At 41.7% G+C, this 21,114-nt stretch overlaps 1 protein-coding gene across 2 annotated transcripts in view; it reads left to right on the forward strand.

Annotated features, from left to right (window-relative positions):
- EPS15 (epidermal growth factor receptor pathway substrate 15) overlaps positions 1–21,114 on the forward strand; it is an 80,511-nt gene that overhangs the window by 17,330 nt on the left and 42,067 nt on the right. For both annotated transcript variants that reach the window (XM_069737924.1, XM_069737925.1), the window contains exons 2-11: positions 5,120–5,161; positions 6,738–6,827; positions 7,963–8,010; positions 9,954–10,049; positions 10,959–11,024; positions 13,811–13,936; positions 14,325–14,384; positions 16,694–16,900; positions 18,269–18,414; positions 19,142–19,298. In XM_069737924.1, the coding sequence (XP_069594025.1) occupies positions 5,120–5,161; positions 6,738–6,827; positions 7,963–8,010; positions 9,954–10,049; positions 10,959–11,024; positions 13,811–13,936; positions 14,325–14,384; positions 16,694–16,900; positions 18,269–18,414; positions 19,142–19,298 (1,038 nt within the window). The remainder of the gene's footprint in view (positions 1–5,119; positions 5,162–6,737; positions 6,828–7,962; positions 8,011–9,953; positions 10,050–10,958; positions 11,025–13,810; positions 13,937–14,324; positions 14,385–16,693; positions 16,901–18,268; positions 18,415–19,141; positions 19,299–21,114) is intronic.

The raw sequence follows: 21,114 nt of genomic DNA on the forward strand, positions 1-21,114 counted from the left end.
TTTTTTTGCGGATTTTTCCGGAAATTTCCCAATGCATTATATAGTGGGAAATCCACGAAAAATCTGCAAAATTAATGAACATGCTGCATTTTTTTTACTGCGATGCGTTTTTTTTGTGGAAACCAAATCATTATGTGCACAAAAAATGCGGAATTCATTCTAAATGATGGGATGCATAACGTATGCTGTTTTTTTGCGGTTTTATAGCGTTTGTATCGCGAAAAATCAGCATCGTGTGCACACAGCCTAATAGTGCGCTCCTGCGATCCCTGTCTTTCCTCAGAATGATGCGTATACGCTTGTAGGAGGCACTGCACATGTTCATCTGCCTGGCAGTGGTGGTCGGTCTCCAAGGCAACAATATGTAAACAAAATAAATGGTTTAATAACTCAAGAACGGCTGCAAATTTTTAACAAGCAGTAAATTGCAAAATTGATTGTATTTACCAGCACCCATGGAATAACCCTTTAAAGCAGTGTTCCCCAAATCCGGTCCTCGAGAGCCACCAACAGGTCATGTTTTCAGTATTTCCTTATTATTACACAGGTGATGAAATTATCACCTGTGTAATACTAAGGAAATACTGAAAACATGACCTGTTGGTGGCTCTTGAGGACCGGAGTTGGGGAGCACTGCTTTAAGGATAGACCTTCAGTGTCAGTGGACCAAGATTGCAAGTTATCACCTATTAACAGGTAATGACACTGGGGGTCACCCATTTGAGCAAAGTGGCGGTCTCTCATCTGGTCATAGCCGTTCTCCCCCCATAATAGTGTGAGCGTTCGTGCTGTTCACATCCTGCTTTTCCCTCCAGTCCGAAGTCAGCAGACCTCTCTTGTTTAGCTTTACTCCATCTTTCCTTCATTGATTTCCTGGTAGCGAGATGTTTTCCTCCGGTTTTACAGGAAATCCGGTTCATCCCCAACTGGTTTCTGGCACATTTTTGCTTAACTGTCACGTTATTTAATAAGTACCCCTCTTAAGATCCTTAAAAACGGCCCCTCTGAAGACCCCTGGTCCCCATCCGCCCTTTTAGCCTCCATGAATTTTACCTCTCATACCCAGGTACCTTCTTGCTCTGTACCCCGGCAGTCAGGGACTGAGGTCTCTTAAAGGGGGTGTACATAAGTACATCCCGATTATTTCACTATAATATTCTTTCCAGTTGTCTGTCCTCTCACCACCTCCACGTCATCCCCTTTTATAACCCATTTTACAGCAGCATATATACTGTGTTATTACCGGTAGTTGTTGTTTGGGTGTTCACCTGCATAGTAATCATTAACAGAAGGAGGCGATTGCTGCCTGCGGCATAACAGTGTGCCGGATTATGGCAGCGTGACTCGGGTCATGAGACCTGATAGCCTGATAATCCTGAAAAAATGAATCAAGTGAAACAGTTTTTTTGCATAGAGCACTTGTGTTAAATACAAAAGAGCAACTGATTAAAAATAATATATCGTATTTTTCGGACTATAAGATGCATCGGACCATAAGGCGCATCCCGAATTTTGAGGTGGAAAATAGCAGAAAAAAGATTTTTATAAGATGGGAATCCGTCTTATTGTCCGAATTTAAGGTATCTTACCTAAGGGCCGGCAGTAGTACAGCGGGGTCACAGAAGGCATGGTCCCTTTTTCAGGAAGTTGGCGGTGGCAGAAATGGGGCAATGCTGCAGTCCCGGGGTGCGGTGCTGCGTATCTGGTGTTGTCGGTGTGAGAGAGAATGGAGCAGGGTCCCTTCCTCAGGATGCCAGCGGCAGAAATGTGGCGACGCCACATCTTCCTGAGGCAGAGGGCCGCCAGAGGCTTCAAGATAATGGCCGCCGGAGGCCCCACGTGTGCAGATTGAGATCTCGGCGGCACTCGATCTGCACTCGGGCTGCCTCCGGTGGCCATTTTCCTGAAGCCTTCGTCTGGGGGGGTTATGGTTTTGACAAAACAAGTACCATATGCCACACACTAAATCAAGCAGAGCTTTATGGGCAAAGGCAAAGGAAGAAACTATTGCTGAAGAAAAAGACATAAAAAGGAACGACTGACCTTTGCCAAAGTGCACCTTGACCAACCACATTCGTTCTGGGAAAATATTCTGTGGACAGATGAAACATAAGTAGAACTTGTTTGCAATGCAAATCAACAGTTTGTTCACAGACGACGCAATGAAGCTTATAAGGAAAAGAACACCCTACCAACAGTTAAGCATGGTGGAAGATCCATAATGCTGTGGGTTCGCTTTCCTTCGTCTGGTACTGGAGGCCTTGACCATATCACTGGAATCATGAAATCAGAGCATTATTAAGAGATTTTAGAGTGAAATTCCTATTCGGTGTAAGACAACTTGGTTTGAGTCGAAGATCATGGGTCCTCCAGCAAGACAATGATGCATAGCACACATCCAAATGTACATAGAAATGGTTGAAAAAGAAAAAATGGACTGTTTTAAAATGACCATCTATGGGTCCTGACCTCAATCGCATTGAAAATCTTTGGGATGAGCTGAAATCTGCCATTGGGAAAAAGAACCCTGCAAATGTTCAAGAGCTTGAACAAACTGCAAAGGAAGAGTGGGAGAAAATAACAGCAGAGAAGTGCAAGAAGCTTATAGATGCTATAGAAACGTTTGGAGGCTGTAATCAATGCCAAAGGGTGGGCAACCAAGTATTTATTAGGGGTGCCTTTAGTGCTGCACATGCTGTTTATTCTGTTTCTTCCTTGAAATAGCAACATGTAAGTTGAAAAACAATGTTTTATTGTTGCATTACTTTGGACCACAAAAAAAATTGTTAGGGTATAACGTTGCTACTTTTCCATTTATTTCTGAAGATACTGCACAGCAGGGCTGTCAAACTGCATTCCTCGAGGGCTGCAAACAGGTCATGTTTTCAGGATTTCCTTGTACTGCACAGGTGATAATTTAATCACCTGCACAAATGAGTTGGTGATTAAATTATCACCTGTGCAGTTCAAGGAAATCCTGAAAACCTAACCCGTTTGCAGCCCTCGAGGAATGCAGTTTGACACCCCTGCTGTACAGTCTATGAAAAAAATTAAGGGGTGCCAGTAATGGTGAGCAGCACTGTACAGCTGTGCAGATTTGGTTTTCTTTTTATTGTGAAGCAAACAACAAATAGGACATAACTCAAAATTTCAGTGTGCATAACTATTCATCCCCCTAAAGTCAGTACTTTGTAGAGCCTCCTTTTGCGGCCATTACAGCTGCATGTCACTTTGGATAAGTCTCTATGATGTTTTCGCATCTGGCCAATGGGATTTTTGACCATTCTTCAAGGCAAAACTGCTCCAGCTCCTTTCAAATTTGCTGCTCACCAGAGGAAACTATCTATCTTCAAGTCTGACCACAAATTCTCAATTGGATTTAGGTCTGGGCTTTGACTAGGCCACATCAAAACATTTACACATTTCCCCTTTAAACCATTCAAGTGTTGCTTTAGCTGTATGCTTTGGGCCATTGTCTTATTGGAAGATGAACTTCCGTCCCAGTCTGAAATCACTGACAGACTGAAACAGGTTTTCCTCAAGAATATCCCTGTATTTCGCACCATCTATCTTTCCCTCGACTCAGGCCATTTTCCCTGTCCCTGCTAACGAAAAAACATTCCCACAGCATGATTCTGCAACCACCATGTTTCACTGTGGGGATGGTGTTCTTCGGGTGCTGAGTAGAGATGAGGGAATATCTTCAGCTCCCTCCTTATTCGGCAACCTATAGCGCTTACCGAATAAGCTGCATCGGGAACCCGGCTAACTGGAGCGCTCCGATAATCATCTGTTCAGAGCCGCAGCTGCATGTGTCGCGGCTGCGTGACAGGCACAACACATGCATGGAGAGCCCAGCAAACAGGCTGTCCATGCATTTGTTGTGACTGTCACAGCTGCGACACATGCAGCTGCGGCGCCGGACGCCTGATTATCGGAGCGCTCCAGTTAGCCGTGTTCCCGATGTTGCTTATTCGGTAAGCTCTATAGGTTGCCGAATAAGGAGGGAGCCGAAGATATTCGCTCCTCTCTAGTGATGAACTGTGTTGGTTTGGCACCAGACATAGCGTTTACCTTGGTGACCAAAAAGTTAAATTTTGGTCTCATCTGACCACAGCACCTTCCTCCATTGGCAAACTCAAAAAGAGGACACAGGTTGTAATGTAACAAAATACCGTAGGTAAAAAGCCAAGGGGGTGAATACTTTCACAAGCCACTGTATATTTTGGCATACTTCTCATTTAGGCCTCATTCAGAGATCAAGTACTTTTCTGGATAATGAACTAATACACTTGTACACACAACTTTCCCAAGCACCTGACAAGTAAACTTCTTGCATTCTGGAATATATCTGGTAATACAACCAGGTTATACTCTCCTTTTTCTGGATTGTGGGTACGTGTAGAGCAGATGAACCTGTGCTGCACTTTATGCACATGCTCAGTAGTGACCAGTGCTGTGGTGTCGGAGGTTTGACTTACCCATTCCGCAGCCCTGTGTTGGGGAACACTGCAACTTTTTTTTAGATGTTAATTCTTTTTCTTTTCTTGGCAACTTTGTTGCCTAGGAGACCGACCACCACTACTGTCTGGCTTGTAAGCACTGCTATGAATCTGAAAGGGATTAGGAGGTAACAGTGCGCTATAGCGGTCCTGGCCGGCTTCAAAACCGTGCTTACAAGCTCCAGGCGCGTTCCTCTGATAAACAGTGCTTACAAGCTCAACAGAAAAGAACACGTAGGCACTGCACATGTTCTGCTGTCTAGCAGCGGTGGTCTGTCTCCAAGGCAACGAGCTATAAGCACAGTAAGTTAATATCTCAAGGACAGGTGAAAAATTTAAAAAGCAGGAAATTGCAAAATTGCTTGTATTTGCAAGTTCTATAGGGCAATAACTAACTATGAAGATGAGAAACCATAATTGTAATGAAAATAGAGCCAGAGCATTGCTGATGGTTTCCAGGAAACAACAATGTATAAAGTAAGACATTACAGATGTGGTAGACGGCGCAGTTCTAAATGTTATATCCTGTGTTAGACCAAGATGGAGATTCACTTAATTATGTTTAATTTGCCCTTCAGCCATTTCCTGGTTACATCTGAATTTTAATTTTCTTTCAGGTCCCGAGTAACAATGCCGTGTATGAGAAATTCTTCCTCCAGGTTCGTTACGTGCACAACTTATATCACATTAATTGGGTAAATGCATCATGGAAAAAAACGTTGTGAACTAACAATTTTTTTTCTTCCGCTTTTACCCGCATTTTCCAAGACCCACAACGTTCACATTTTTCTGGCGTGTGTTACATTCCACTGTCAGAGCTTGACAGCAGCATTTAACAGGTTAACAGCCTCCAGCTCCTGTCCTCCTGCGGCTGTTAAAGGCACATGATGGCCGATTAAATCAGCCATCATCTGCCAGAAAAGCTGCGGGGACTTTTTTTTTTTTTTTTACAATTTATTTTTCCAGCATGGAAAGTTAGGAAACTTTGCAAATTACTTTTTAGCTGCACTAATGTCAGAAGGTACATATTTAAAGTACAGATGATGGCAGTGATAGGTCAGCACCTGCGTCTCACTAACTCTGGCGATATGCTGCTGCAGGAGATGGTTCTGATAAGCCCAAAACGCAGAGGAGAAGACGGGCTGACCCATCATCTGTTCTCCAAATGAGTGTGTTCTGATATCTCTGCAGCTGAAGCCAGGCAAATAGACTGGGACGATTAAATTAAATTAATTTTAATAAAATTAATAATATAATAAAATATTTTAATAATTTAACGATATATATAATTTATAATTATATAATATAATTATAAATTATAATATAAATACATAGTTTAATAATATATTATTTAATATACTAAAATAAAATAGTAATAGTATAATTTAATAAAATTTAATATAATAATAATTTCATTTTTTTTTTTTTTTTTTTTTTTTTTTTACAAGAAAACAAATCCCTTAATTAAGGGATTTATAAATTGTTGCTTGTTCGTTGCCGCTTTGCTTCCACAATCCAAGAATTGGAAAACAGTTGGCCTGATGAACACTCGTTTCTGATTATTGGCTCGTCTAAATGGGTCTTAAGATATTTGCAATATTCATAATCAGCGATATCCTAACATGAGTAAAGATTTCCATGCACTTTAGAAGAAAGTTTATTGACGCTGCCTATTTTGGTGTAATTGGCGACTATTTATTGTGTATAGGGCGTCATCACTTCTCCAATGGCAGATGTTGACGGGAAAGAAGGGTCAGGCATGTTGGATTTCAGCATGCCTGATCCTTTATTCCGGCAGGAAATTAATACCTGCCCCAGACTTATTTCTCCTCCCCTTTCCCCCATTGGAAACACAAGCAAGAGCTATGTGTATGGGGGAAATTTGGGGCTCTAATTGACGGGTGAGCTGTACAGCTTTGCACGGATCTGTGTCTGTCCTGCTCTGCCCTTATTCACATTGAAGTCTTTTGATCCATGGTAAAGGGTTAATATTAAAGACTGGTTAGGACCGTCCCGATGGGTACACCTTGTCGTGGTGGGATGGCCTTTATGCTTACACTATGTTATTTACATGTGCCATTTAATGATTTACTTGCTGTAGGGCGTATGTGCTTGTTTGTTTGTTTTTTGCTTTTCCGTAAATATTTGCGTTACACATATTTTATGCATTTTTTTAAGGTGATTTGGCGAGAAATGTATTTTAACTTCTCCACTGCATCTTTTTTTTTTTTTCAGGTTGAGTCGATAAACTCTGGAAAAGTCTTGGCTGGAGATGCTGCTCTGTTCCTGAAGAAGTCGGGGTTGCCCGATTTGGTGCTGGGCAAGGCAAGTGACGCTGCGGCATGTCGTGATCTACGATTAGTCCCCAAAATCCTACAGTGTTACTTAAAAGATGGCAAAATTGTATCAATAAAGGCATCAGCTCTATAGTTGGAAAATAAAAAAAAAAAAAAAAACACATTATTCAGAAAATGACAACACAAACCATTGGAATTTTTTATTGCCCCTGCTCTTCAGCACATTGCATAGAAAAGTTACCGCTATCGTTCAAGACTACAAGAAAACAAGGAAACTTAAAAAAACAAACAAACAAAAAACTTGAAAGAAGGCGAGAAAAAACGAAAGAGCAAAAATGAAAATGAATGTCCTTAGTTAGCAATAACCAAGTATGTTATAGTATACTGTGTGTTGAAGGTAGGTTGGGCATTTAAAAAAGCAATAGTATGACCATCCAAAGTGACTATAAATGCTGGTAAGTAAATATAAAACTAAATAAGACCTAAATAAGCAATATTGATAGGAAAAATCAGTGTAATAAGCAGAATTCCCCTAAAAAATAATAACAGAAAAGAGTATCCCCTGATGATGCCACGTTTGCGGTGAAACCTGTTGGAGGGACGTGTGCTCTAATATGAATGTTCTATGCTGCCATATAGGGAGAACACCCCGCGGTGCTATCATCTGTCAATTTATGCCGCTGCTTGTATACTTAGTACCTTTAATATAAGCAGATCAGGGACAGAATTTTACCCTCACCCCGTTTTAAGTTTAATCATAATACTTCAAAGCTACGTTTTATGGCCTGTTATAGAGGGATTATCTAATGTGGTTCTTCCCTTTTTGCTCTTTAATGTAAATTTATCCCTCCCGGGTCATTTGTTCCCCACCGTACACTCTAAGATAATAACAAAATAAACAAAGTGAAAGTCATTATCAAAACCTCAAAAATACATGATGAGTGTTACCTCTGATGTGTGTTTCGCCAAGGCTTCTTCAATGGGGCAGTCTTTTTTTTTTTTTTAATTTTTCTGAAATTCTAGGGAAATGAATATTATGTTGCTATTATTTCTGATTTAAGCAGATTTTAGGCTGACCTAGAAGGAAACTCTGTGCTGTATCATTGCCTTCCTGTGAGTCATTTTCCCTGCCGCTGACCTCTCTGAACTTTCTCTTTACACAGATTTGGGATTTGGCGGATACAGAAAGCAAAGGATATTTAAATAAGCAGGTATGGTATAAGCGAGGTTTTCTGCATTGCTATGGCAGCCATCTTTGCGATTTATTTGTTAATAATATTCCTTCCTCAAGGGAATTTTTTTTTTCGTTTATTGATTATGGCTTTTTACCTTGGAAACCGGCCACAGCTGCAGTCTATAAGTGGTGGCCCCACATGCACCGCGCTTACAAGCTCTTTCCAGTAGATATTGTCAGCGCTGCGCTGAGGCTGGCAAGGATTGCTGGAGCGCAGCATTGGCTTACGATTTAGCCACCTTTCGAGCTGCTTTTCTCACCTGATGCTGCATCTTAAAAATACATTGTGGACAATCCCTTTAAATTCAGCAATGCCCAATAGGTTCTCATGTACATCAGCCAATATAGCAAGTACGGATGCTATCACAGCACAGGGTGAAGCCGATTGATAAAGTTTTCTGTCTTTGGGAGGTAAATCTAATTTGGGTTGCGTTCACACATGGCGGATTTGCTGTGGATTTTATCTGCAGATTTTATCTATTTTCTGCGCAGAAAAAAAAAAGTTTACTGAGGATTTATGACTACACAACAGACTTTTTCTCATATTCCTAAGTCCTGACTATGAAAAACCATGTGGCATCTCGGCACGCTTGTATCATGTGCCATCCTCCTGGTCTATACAATAACACTGGGACTTTCCAAAAAGTATCTCAGCGGGATGTTTACCCCCTTGAATAGCAGATAACGCAGGCTGACACAGGGCAGAAGCCCCACGGGCAGATTCCAGCATCGGACCATGTATAGGTGTGAATGACGGCCAGATTGACGATGTCCTGGGGTAAGGAAAAAAGCGAGTAGCGTAGAAAGCAGCCGGACCACATAACAATGATCCATTTGCATTAATAAATGTATCATCCATATTATTATTTTTATCATTAAAGACACATATTGATATGTATTTTTTATGATTGTAGATTTTTTTTTAATTCTATTTTCTGACCATGATGATTTATCACAGCAGCTACATTTATCATAGACTGCAATAGACTGTCTCTGACTTCAGTGGAAAAAGTTTTGGCGACTGAGCAGGAAGGAGGAGGTGAGCTGTGGCATCACCTATTGTGAGTGGTGGATCCTGTGTTATCTACTGTATATAGAGGTGTTATCAGTCATTGTACAGGAGGAGGAGGTGAGCTGTGACATCACCTATTGTGAGTGGTGGATCCTGTGTTATCTACTGTATATAGAGGTGTTATCAGTCATTGTACAGGAGGAGGAGGTGAGCTGTGACATCACCTATTGTGAGTGGTGGATCCTGTGTTATCTACTGTATATAGAGGTGTTATCAGTCATTGTACAGGAGGAGGTGAGCTGTGACATCACCTATTGTGTATGGTGGATCCTTTGTTATCTACTGTATATAGAGATATTAGTTATTGCACAGGAGGAGGAGGTGAGCTGTGACATCTCCTGTTGTGAACCCTTTCCACTGACCCTTTTGATGGTTGCTTACCCTATATGCCTATCCCGATTTTGGCAGTACACATCTGTTTCCTTGCTGTTCTGTTTGATCCTCTTATAAATCTCTCTGGCTGATACAATAGCCTTCATACTGGCATAGTGCTCATAAAAGATGATCCAGGTCCCTTCTCCTGCTAGTCATGTAGTCTTCTTCTGTAGAGACTAGACCAGCGCTTGTGCAGCCGTCCCTTCTCTCCTGCTGTGCCGCCACTTATATTCCGGCCTGAAGTCAGGAATTCCTGAGTTTACACACTTTGTGTCTTCTCCATTACCCGGACGGTGATTTATTTCTCTGCACAACGCCTTGTTTGAGTTTCTAGCTCCTGAAAGTGCCGTACACGTGTCTGTGCTTATAACCCGTACCTATGTACCCTCATGCCCAACTCTCCGTGCCATAAATATTTGTGCGTCGCGTTGTCTCGCTGTAACACTCTTTATTTTCTTCTTCTTTTTTTCCAGGAATTTTTTGCGGCTTTGCAGCTCGTGGCTTGTGCTCAAAATGGAATGGAGGTGTCGCTCAGCAGCCTGAAGAAGGTGGTGCCGCCGCCGAGATTTGTAAGAACCTGATGTGTATTCCAGTTATTATTGCTGGTCCGATGGCCAGGCTGATAATTCTGTGGCCACCAAACTAGAGCACTGCAAACCTCCTACCTGCAGCATTCCCAGCACTGCTGATTAGTAGAGGCCCCCCGCAACATCATGCGTGCGTCTCAGTATCATTATGACCTTGAGGGTCCCATTAATCTGAAGAGCTGCTGGCGACATTGCAGGTAATAGAAAGTTGGCAGTGTAATGCTCCGTTGGTCATGGACTATCGATGTGGCTGCTGGTTCTTGGTTTTGCAAATCTTTTTGCTGAACTCTCATTATTGCTGATACCTACACCTGCGATAATATTACTTATTAGATGCTGGATGTGAGGTCTGCATGTATCCAGAGGTGATGTCTTCATTAGCTCATATATCAGCACAGCTTCTATCCTGCACCTATTTTCTGTTCATGATGTGCTTTCCTCCTTTCCCATAGCCTGTTTTCTTTGCTCCAGTTTCCCTACCATCTTTCCCCAGACCTAGGAAACCATAACTAGATGTAGATCTTCTCTTCCAGTGGCTTCAGGTAGTGAAATGTAGGAGTACTTGCCAAATTTTCAAATGGTGGCTGAGTGTGAGGTCTGCATGTATCCAGACTGATGTCTTCCATCACGCTCATATATGAGCACAGCTTCTATCCTGCACCTATTTCCTTTCCTATAGACTGTTTTCTTTGCTCTCACTCCCTTACCGCTCACAGGTTCTAGATTTTTAGGATGCATAATATGTAGATCTGCGAGGAACTATTAAATTCCCGTTGCTTGCCTCGCATGCTCGGCAGCAGTACCAGGTAAAGAAAGTCTTGTTTAGTGATAATGTATTAGTTGCTTCTTATTACTCGCTGGGTAAGCTGTGCTCTGTGTGTTTTCATTCAGCATGATTTGTCCGGTTCCTCCTTGGTAGCTGCTCCAGTTGCTGTGGACTCGCCATGGGCTGTAAGGGTAAGTCCTATCGGCAACATCATATGACCAGATACAACGCCACCATGTTTATTTCATGTGTGCATTTACTATTCTGTACCCTTTATATCTATGTTGTAGATGATCATTTTCTTTCAATAATTAAAAAATGTAAAATATTAGTGATTTAATTTAAAAAAACAAACATTTTTTTTAATGGTGTAAAATATGAAAAATAATTTGTTTTCATATTTTCAACTTTCGAACCCTTGGGCCAACAGCTCCTGAAATTTGCTATGAAAACTTATTGTACTGCCTGCTCCCATTACTGCAGTAAATGTGGGTGGGGTGTACTCACTTGTGTATGATGTCACTTCTCCCCTCCCCTTCTGCGCCTTTTTAAAAATAAGAGGATGAAGTTTAGGATCAGAGTGCGGAGACATTTTGTTGGTGACTGCAGTGTGTTTTACCGAGATGTGGACAGTGCTGCTGAGGACGGATCACTGGTCTTTACGGAGATCTGAGTGTAGCAGTCATATCACTGCTGCAGGGCTCAGATCAAAGTAATTACGAAGTTCATCATTCAGTATTGCACATGAAAGGATTAAGTACATGGCTTAGCTGATTGTATTGCAAATGATCCAATTAGATACATGGCCCTGCAGACTGTATCACTCTTGATAGGATTAGGTGCACGTTTCATCAGTAAAGAAGTACAGGTCCTTCTCAAAAAATTAGCATATAGTGTTAAATTTCATTATTTACCATAATGTAATGATTACAATTAAACTTTCATATATTATAGATTCATTATCCACCAACTGAAATTTGTCAGGTCTTTTATTGTTTTAATACTGATGATTTTGGCATACAACTCCTGATAACCCAAAAAACCTGTCTCAATAAATTAGCATATTTCACCCATCCAATCAAATAAAAGTGTTTTTTAATAACAAACAAAAAAAACAACAAATAATAATGTTCAGTTATGCACTCAATACTTGGTCGGGAATCCTTTGGCAGAAATGACTGCTTCAATGCGGCGTGGCATGGAGGCAATCAGCCTGTGACACTGCTGAGATGTTATGGAGGCCCAGGATGCTTCAATAGCGGCCTTAAGCTCATCCAGAGTGTTGGGTCTTGCGTCTCTCAACTTTCTCTTCACAATATCCCACAGATTCTCTATGGGGTTCAGGTCAGGAGAGTTGGCAGGCCAATTGAGCACAGTAATACCATGGTCAGTAAACCATTTACCAGTGGTTTTGGCACTGTGAGCAGGTGCCAGGTCGTGCTGAAAAATGAAATCTTCATCTCCATAAAGCATTTCAGCCGATGGAAGCATGAAGTGCTCCAAAATCTCCTGATAGCTAGCTGCATTGACCCTGCCCTTGATGAAACACAGTGGACCAACACCAGCAGCTGACATGGCACCCCACACCATCACTGACTGTGGGTACTTGACACTGGACTTCAGGCATTTTGGCATTTCCTTCTCCCCAGTCTTCCTCCAGACTCTGGCACCTTGATTTCCGAATGACATGCAAAATTTGCTTTCATCAGAAAAAAGTACTTGGGACCACTTAGCAACAGTCCAGTGCTGCTTCTCTGTAGCCCAGGTCAGGCGCCTCTGCCGCTGTTTATGGTTCAAAAGTGGCTTTACCTGGGGAATGCGGCACCTGTAGCCCATTTCCTGCACACGCCTGTGCACGGTGGCTCTGGATGTTTCCACACCAGACTCAGTCCACTGCTTCCTCAGGTTCCCCAAGGTCTGGAATCGGTCCTTCTCCACAATCTTCCTCAGGGTCCGGTCTCCTCTTCTCGTTGTACAGCGTTTTCTGCCACATTGTTTCCTTCCAACAGACTTACCATTGAGGTGCCTTGATACAGCACTCTGGGAACAGCCTATTTGTTGAGAAATTTCTTTCTGGGTCTTACCCTCTTGCTTGAGGGTGTCAATGATGGCCTTCTTGACATCTGTCAGGTCGCTAGTCTTACCCATGATGGGGGTTTTGAGTAATGAACCAGGCAGGGAGTTTATAAAAGCCTCAGGTATCTTTTGCATGTGTTTAGAGTTAATTAGTTGATTCAGAAGATTAGGGTAATAGGTCGTTTAGAGAACCTTTTCTTGATATGCTAATTTATTGAGACAGGTTTTTTGGGTTATCAGGAGTTGTATGCCAAAATCATCAGTATTAAAACAATAAAAGACCTGACAAATTTCAGTTGGTGGATAATGAATCTATAATATATGAAAGTTTAATTGTAATCATTACATTATGGTAAATAATGAAATTTAACACTATATGCTAATTTTTTGAGAAGGACCTGTACAGTGATCTGAGAGGAACCGTCATGTCATTTCTGCACCAAGATCACAGTAATTACCTTTGAGCACTGGTCTGGCTACCAGCGTTGTGGCAGTTTCTTCATTCAGTGATGATGTAGGACCTTGTTCCCGACTGCAGATTGTTTAGAGAAAAAAATGGTTTAATCACCCTCCCCAGGTCCCGCACTGAGTCTCTGCTGCTGCTCCTGCTGTCTGTTATTATTCACAGCGCTGCTGCCAATCATTGCTCAGTGGCTCTGAGCAGCTTGTGCTGACAATTCGCCAAGCTCGCTAATTGTCTACAGCGCTGCTGATATGACATAGGCGCTGCAGACAATAACAGACAGTGGGAGCAGTGGGGAAAACTCAGCGATTGACCCGGGAGGGTGAGTAAAGCTGGGGTGTAAGAGGGATTATTGTTGCTAAACCCCTTTAATATGAGCCCTCATTTTCGGTATCATGGAGGGCAGAAACATTCATTATGTTGTGTTTTACATGGCAGCCTGAAGAAAAGGCCAAATATGATGCGATATTCGACAGTCTGAGCCCCATGAATGGGTTCCTATCTGGGGACAAGGTGAAACCTGTGCTGCTTAATTCCAAGCTGCCTGTGGAGGTCCTGGGCCGCGTGAGTTGTTTTTGTTGTTTGTTTTTTTTATTTTTTTCTTACTTGTTTTTATTTGTTTTTTTATTAGGGATGAGCGAACATGATCGGATAAGATGTTATCTGAGCATGCTCTCGGGTGCTAACCAAGTGTCTTCGGGGTGCTCGAAAAATATGTTCGAGTCCCCATGGCTGTATGTCTCGCGGCTGTTCGACAGCTGAAACACATGTAGGGATTGCCTAACAAACAGCCACGTGAGACATGCAGCCGCGGGGACTCGAACATATTTTTTGAGGACACAGAAGACACTCGGTTAGGACCCGAGCATGCTCAGATAACGCCTTATCCAATCATGTTTGCTCATCACTAGTTTTTGTCTTTTTGATGTAATTTTTTTCTTTAATCCTCAAGGTCTGGGAGTTGAGTGATATCGATCATGATGGATTACTGGATCGAGATGAGTTTGCCGTTGTAAGTCAGTTTACATTTCTGTGATTTTTAGCATGCATTATACTACAGTATTCGGAGTATCGTACTTTTGTCGATTTTTTTCTTAATTCATGATTGGTCCATTGTGCACCAGTTGAAACGTCTTTTCCTTTTTCCAATATATTCTTTGCGTATTCACGGATCTGTTTTCATCACAGGTAAGTGGATAGAAAAAGAGAAATGTAGAGTTGGTACTGATCGATTCGCAGGACCGGGTCCAGCAGCCACGTTGCCACCAGAACCTTGAGAACCGCTTCCTACCCGCCAACTCTTCTTTTGATTAGCTGACCCGGCGAGACATCATAGTTGCGGTATCCTGCACATGTGATGTCACGCCAGACCGGCCAATCAAAAAGAGGGCTGCAGCTGCTGGCGGGTAGGAAGGCTCCGATCTGATGGCCACAAATCCGGCCACTGGACTAGGTCCTACAGATCTATTCACTCCAACTCTAATCTTACATATGTACTGAAAAAAAATAAACAACCACCATACTCATGGAAGGGTGAAGTTATATTTGTTTTCTGATTTTTCGTGTTTCTCACACGACAGATAAAATCTCTTGTAAATTATTAGGACTGTAGATGATGAATAAATATTTTTTTTAAATACCGTATTTATGAATTTTATTAAAATGATTTTGATGCCAAAAATGCTGTATATTCTTCATAATGCGCCAGTTTGGATACCACGCGGGAGATTTAGACAGATCAACTCTCTGTTCAGGAATTTGATATGGGGGAGACAACATCCGCGTATCAAACTGGAGACACTTCAGCGACCCAAGGAAGATGGGGGACTGGCATTGCCTAACCCTGAAATATATTTTCTTGCAGCCCAGAGTCAGCATTTAAAAGGCTGGGCGCATGAAGGGTCATCTGGGGCGGTACAGCGGCTGATGGAAGTGGTGACAAAAAGAAGGCCAGTGGTACAATGTTTGGAGGATGGATCCCTGGGGGCTCTGGGGAAATTATACCCGACTGTGTTGTTGATACGCAGGCTGTGGGGTAGGCTGAGACATATACGGGGGGTCACGGATTTGACTAGATTCTCACCGCTATGGCATAACAGCAACTTACAGGAGTTTGAGGCATTGGGGGTACTGACAGAATGGCAAGTCAAAGGGATTCAATACGTGTATCAAATAATTGAGCGAGGTGAATTGAAATCATTTTCCCAATTGCAGGCGGAATTTGGTCTTGGGACTGTGGGGGAATTTCAGTATTTGCGGATGAGGCATGCTTTTGGAGCTCAGAGTAGAAACGGAGGTATTGGAATTCAGAGGGATATAGTACTGGAGTATGTGTGTAATGAAGGGAGTACTGGGGGAGTCATATCTACTTTGTATAAAGATCTGTTGCACACTTTCCTATTGGGGTTTCCAATAATGGCAAGAGCTAAGTGGGAAAGAGATCTGGGTCCAATGGAGAATGAGACTTGGGAGTCGGTGCTAGAATGGGTCCCACGATTGTCACTGAGTGAACCGTATAGACTGTCACAGCTCTATGTGATCCACAGGGTTTATAAGTCACCGATGGTGCTATATAAGGCTGGTTTGCGTGATGATTCTGAATGCCCGAGGTGTAAAACTGCAGATGCTGATATACTCCATATGATGTGGACGTGTCCGAGACTGGCTGCTTTTTGGGTGGTAGTTTTGAGCCATATGGAAGGTGCGTATGGATGTAAGGTGCCAAGGGATCCAGTTGTGTGTTTGTTGGGATGCGTGGATGAGATTGGAGTGGATAAACACCTAAAGATAGCTATAGCCAGATTGTTATACATGGCTAGGAAGGTAATAGCTCGAAATTGGATTAGGGAAGAACCGCCGTCAAGTGGAGAGTTCCTCCAGTATGTGAAGCGGGGCCTGACACTGGAAAAGGGGTTTTATAAAAAAAGAGGGAAAATCGAAATGTTCAATAAAATGTGGTCTCCGTGGATTGCTATGGGATAGGGGTATTATAGAGGGAGGGTTAATTAAGCTTCCTAATTAATGTTAATCTTAAATGTGGCTTATATTATTGGCTGAGGGATTAGATAGTATATTGGTCTAATGATGGAAGTGCTAAGCAAGGTGAGCTGCTTTGTTGGGTGGGGTTGGGGGGTGGTGGGATTAAAGGGGAATGTTTGAAGGGGGGGGGAAAGCTTTGTATTGAAAATGAGAATGTAACATGTCATTTATCTTGTTATTCTTAATAAAAAATTTATTTGAATAAAAAAAAAAATACCGTATTTATATTATAGAGACCCATAACTTTACCTTCTTTGATAGAACTTCTGTTTTACTTTCCAGGCGATGTTCCTGGTGTATTCTGCATTAGAAAAGGAACCCGTTCCTATGGTTTTACCTCCTGCTCTGATGCCACCATCCAAAAGAAAAACATCAGGACCCCCATCATCATTGCCAATAATCCCACCTCTGCCAATGCCGCCTTCTAAAGAGCCAAGACACTCGCTGCCTCCTGTAGGAATTCTGCCCACAAAAGCCCCCGCGACACAGGTGAGAGTAAAGCTGCACGTAACGCCATTACTGAATACAGACATAGCAGGCGCAAATGTCAATAAGGCATATGGAATGTACCCTCAGAGAATACTTTATTAAAGGAAAAGTTTCACCTAAATTTACTGTTTAAAAAAAAAAAAATATATATATATATATATATATATATATATATATATATATATATATATATATATATATATATATATATTACCGTGGGCATAATACTACTCAGACAACACAGGGTGAGTGTTAAACACTACAAAACAGAGAACATTCCCAGCACAGTACTCAAGATGGTGCAAAACTACAGAGTCTCACCCTTCCGCTCACTCGCCGGGATAAGAGCAGCTGTGACTTCAGAGCTTCCAAGGCCGACTACCCCCTCCTGTGGCATGCACAGAGAGGAGGTAACAACAAGCTTAGGAAGCTGACAGTCCATTGAGGTACAAGGCCAGGTGACTGGAGGGTCACAACCTGTCTTTCCCAAACGTATCCATGGGGCCCAGGTGACCGGCGGGTCTAAATCCTGACTCCCCCAAAGTGTCCATGGGTTGAGTGATGGTCAATGGAACTGATATGTATTTTTTCAGCTAGGGCCATGGTCCCCTAAGCTGACATCCTAGAATGACAAACTGTCCCTCGTGATGGAGCCATGATGTCTTGGTTGCTGTCCTGTAGAGCAGTGTTCCCCAACTCCAGTCCTCAAGGCCCACCAACAGATCATGTTTTCAGGTTTTCCTTTGTTTTGCACAGGTAATGCAATTATCACCTGGGCAATACTAAGGAAATCCTGAAAACATGACCTGTTGGTAGGCCTTGAGGACTGGAGTTGGGGACCCCTGCTGTAGAGAGTATTCAGATGTCTGGATGTATCTCATAGGGAGGCATTATGTTACAGAGGCATACCTATCCTTTTTATAGTTAATAGCTGTCCTTCAAGCCAGCATTCACTGGTAAAGGGGAAGAATGGTGACGAGATTAACTGGCATTGTTTTGACTATGTACCGTAATATATTTTCATAGGTTTTCCTCCTCTGTTTTGCAAGTCAACAAACTAGCTGGCCTGGACAATATGTAATCAACATATCAGCAAACATCATTGTTCAATTGTTCTGCGTCTCTAGTCATCCAGGATAACAACACAATATGTTATAACAAATTGTCAACTTAGAAGTCAATATTATAGGCTTACACAAAAAAGTCTGTATTTTCTTGAACAACCAGAAAGACACACTCAAATTAAAAAGTCAACATGTAAATAGTAATTTTTAGTAATAATATTCCTCCTGGCTTGTTGAAAATAGATGTCTGGTAAATTAAGGTGCAATGCTGTGTCGTTACACCTCTGTCTTACTTTTTTTCCAGTGGGTTGTATCACATGCAGAAAAAGCAAAATATGATGAGATATTCTTAAAAATTGATAAGGACCAAGATGGCCTGGTGTCTGGGCTGGAAGTTCGAGAGGTCTTCCTGAAAACGGGATTAAAATCCACACTGCTCGCCCATATCTGGTAAGTATAGTGAGCTGACCCATCTGCCAATTCTCTGATTAGCCTTTGTTCATGCCTAGGCTCGATATACCAAACATGGCTTTAAAGGGCTGGTCCATCTTTGGTGATCATTTTTATTTATTTTTTTTCTTAAATGCATGTCTTTTGGGCTAAAATTTTTAATTTTTAGAATTGGGTTTAATTACAAATTTTGCACCGTTTAGGTTTTCTGGGCTATTTTATTTCCCTTCACGTTCAACTTTGATGTGATCTGTGGCCATAAAGCAGCTGAGAGGAGGTGAGAAAAAGGCAGATTGAAGAGTTACTATCTCTCCATCAGGCCATCATAGTGGGCTCACTGATGAATTCCCAGTTAACGCCTTCTGCAGCCAGCAGTAGACTATTGCAACACAGAGGCTATAGAAGGCAGATAGTGCAAAATGTTTAATGGAGCCCAATTACAGACATCATTTTTAGCCCAAATTACATGCGTTTAAATAAAAAGTCCCCAAAGGTGGACAGTCCCTTTTTAAGGTCCCTACTAACAACCGGGAAACTGCCAACACTGACGGTTCATCCAGCGGTCTAACATGTATGGGCTTTCATACAATTCTTGGCCACAGTGTATGGTATCATTCTTCTTTTTTGATGCGTTGTTTGGCGGAATAACTTTAGTGCAAGCTGGAGGTAGTCAACAAGTGTCTTAGATTTCCTTGAGAATGTTCCCGTCTTTTTGGTGTCTGTGCAGGTCTTTGTGTGACACCAAGGACTTGGGGAAACTGTCTAAAGAGCAATTTGCGCTGTCACTTCATCTCATCAATCAAAAACTCTCAAAGGGCACTGATCCTCCTCTGTCCCTCCCTCCAGAAATGATGCCTCCATCTGAAAGATCAGCGACACCCCAGGTATGTTCTCCTAGAATAAGCCTGGATATTGCCTAGTGTCGCCATCGCAACTCCCAGGATTGATGTTCCTTTCTTTAAAAGAGTCTCTTGGTGCAAAATGACTGTTAAAACCAAGCACAGTCGCTGGGGTGCACCCTTGGTGTGGCCGAGCAGTTCAGTGCACCTTCCCAACTGCTTTCCTTCCATTTACCTCTTCTCTCTTTTGGCTCCTGAGAAGCCGGAGCTGTGTATTAAGGCCTCATTCAGACGTCCGAGTGCCTGTGCTTGGTTTGGACAGTCCTTTTATGCTGGCAAATTTCTTTTAAATATATTTAATTGGCAGGTTAGGCGATAAATTAATGATTGCTGGATGTCCGACTGCTGCGATGCTCCCCAATCATGAGAACAAGGAGTCCCCCCAATCCCTTGTTATGCCTATGTTGTGTAATCCAGAGAGGAGGAAAATCTTTTTTTTTTTTTTTCATACTTTGAATTGTAACAGAGTCCCGGTCCTCATCCGATGTGGAATGTTCCGTGTTCTTATGTCTCGGGACCAGTTGGTGTAAGTGAGTGGGATTTGTGCCATAACGAAAACTCACCGCACAGTTTGTGGGTATTAACAGTAATTTGTTTGTGTCGCTGCACTAATCAGAAGTTGTGAACTGATAAACTAGATGCATTCACACATCTGTAAAATTAGATATGAACTAAAAAAAAACGTCGGCCCAGTCCATGTGTGACTCTGCAGAGCCAACAGTAGCAGGAGCGGGGAGCCAAATATCGGAGACAGACTTTCTGTAGAGAAGGCAGAGGTGGTTTATTACCGCCTCTGCCTTCCTGATCGCTGGATATCCAGCTTGGAATGAACCGTGTGTACACTTTACAAAGCTCTGACGGTAATCTTGTGATTGGGGTGCCCAGAGAGCAGGATCTGCAGGCTGGATTTACCCTGCAACTATGGACTAATCTGCCGCTTACAAGGGAAAGGAAACATTAAAATTTTAAATTTTGAAATCCTGTCCCCAAAAGATCTTTTATGACCTTTTTATATGGATCTCAATGTGTGAGAAAACATTTAAAAAAAGTAAAATTAAAAAGCAATTGCCAGTCCCATAAAAAAGTGACTAATATGTAAATAATCGGTAATTAGGAAAACTTAATTTAAAATGTGTTTTAGTGATCTGCTGTGGTCTAAAGATAATGTAAAAAGATGCACATTTTAAATTATATATATATATATATATATATATATATATATATATATATATATATATATATATAATGTGTGTGTGTGTGTATATATATATATATATATATATATATATATATATATGTATATTATATATATTTATTTATATATATATACTGTACATATAAATATACATTAACTGAACTTTACATTATGTACTAATATTGGGGAAAAAATGAAAACATTAGGCTACAGAAGTTAAATTGAAAAAGCAAATTTGAATGAGAGAAAAATGTCGAGGTCTGAATACGTTTTTAAAATTGTCTTGAACTGGTTAATAAAATAAAGAGAAAAAAAATTCTGGACATCTAGACTTTGATATACGGTACTTTAATTCTTTATTAATAGTCGTGATGAAGATCGTTGGATCGGTCCTGCTAGATCTCCTGATGCAGGAAGCAGCTGTCACAATAGATTAGGCGGCTCCAGATCAAACCCCTTTTCTTACCCATTGCCCTTTCCTTGACTTTAGTGCAAAATGGGTGAAATGTATGCACCAGATGAAAGCCTCCTGAGAATTTGTTTAGGTTAAGTTCAGCCATTTTCTTTATTTTCTGTGTGAACAGACCCCTTACCCCCTTCCACCAT

Source organism: Ranitomeya imitator, chromosome 8, assembly GCF_032444005.1.
Source record: "Ranitomeya imitator isolate aRanImi1 chromosome 8, aRanImi1.pri, whole genome shotgun sequence".
Taxonomy (NCBI): Eukaryota; Metazoa; Chordata; class Amphibia; order Anura; family Dendrobatidae; genus Ranitomeya; species Ranitomeya imitator.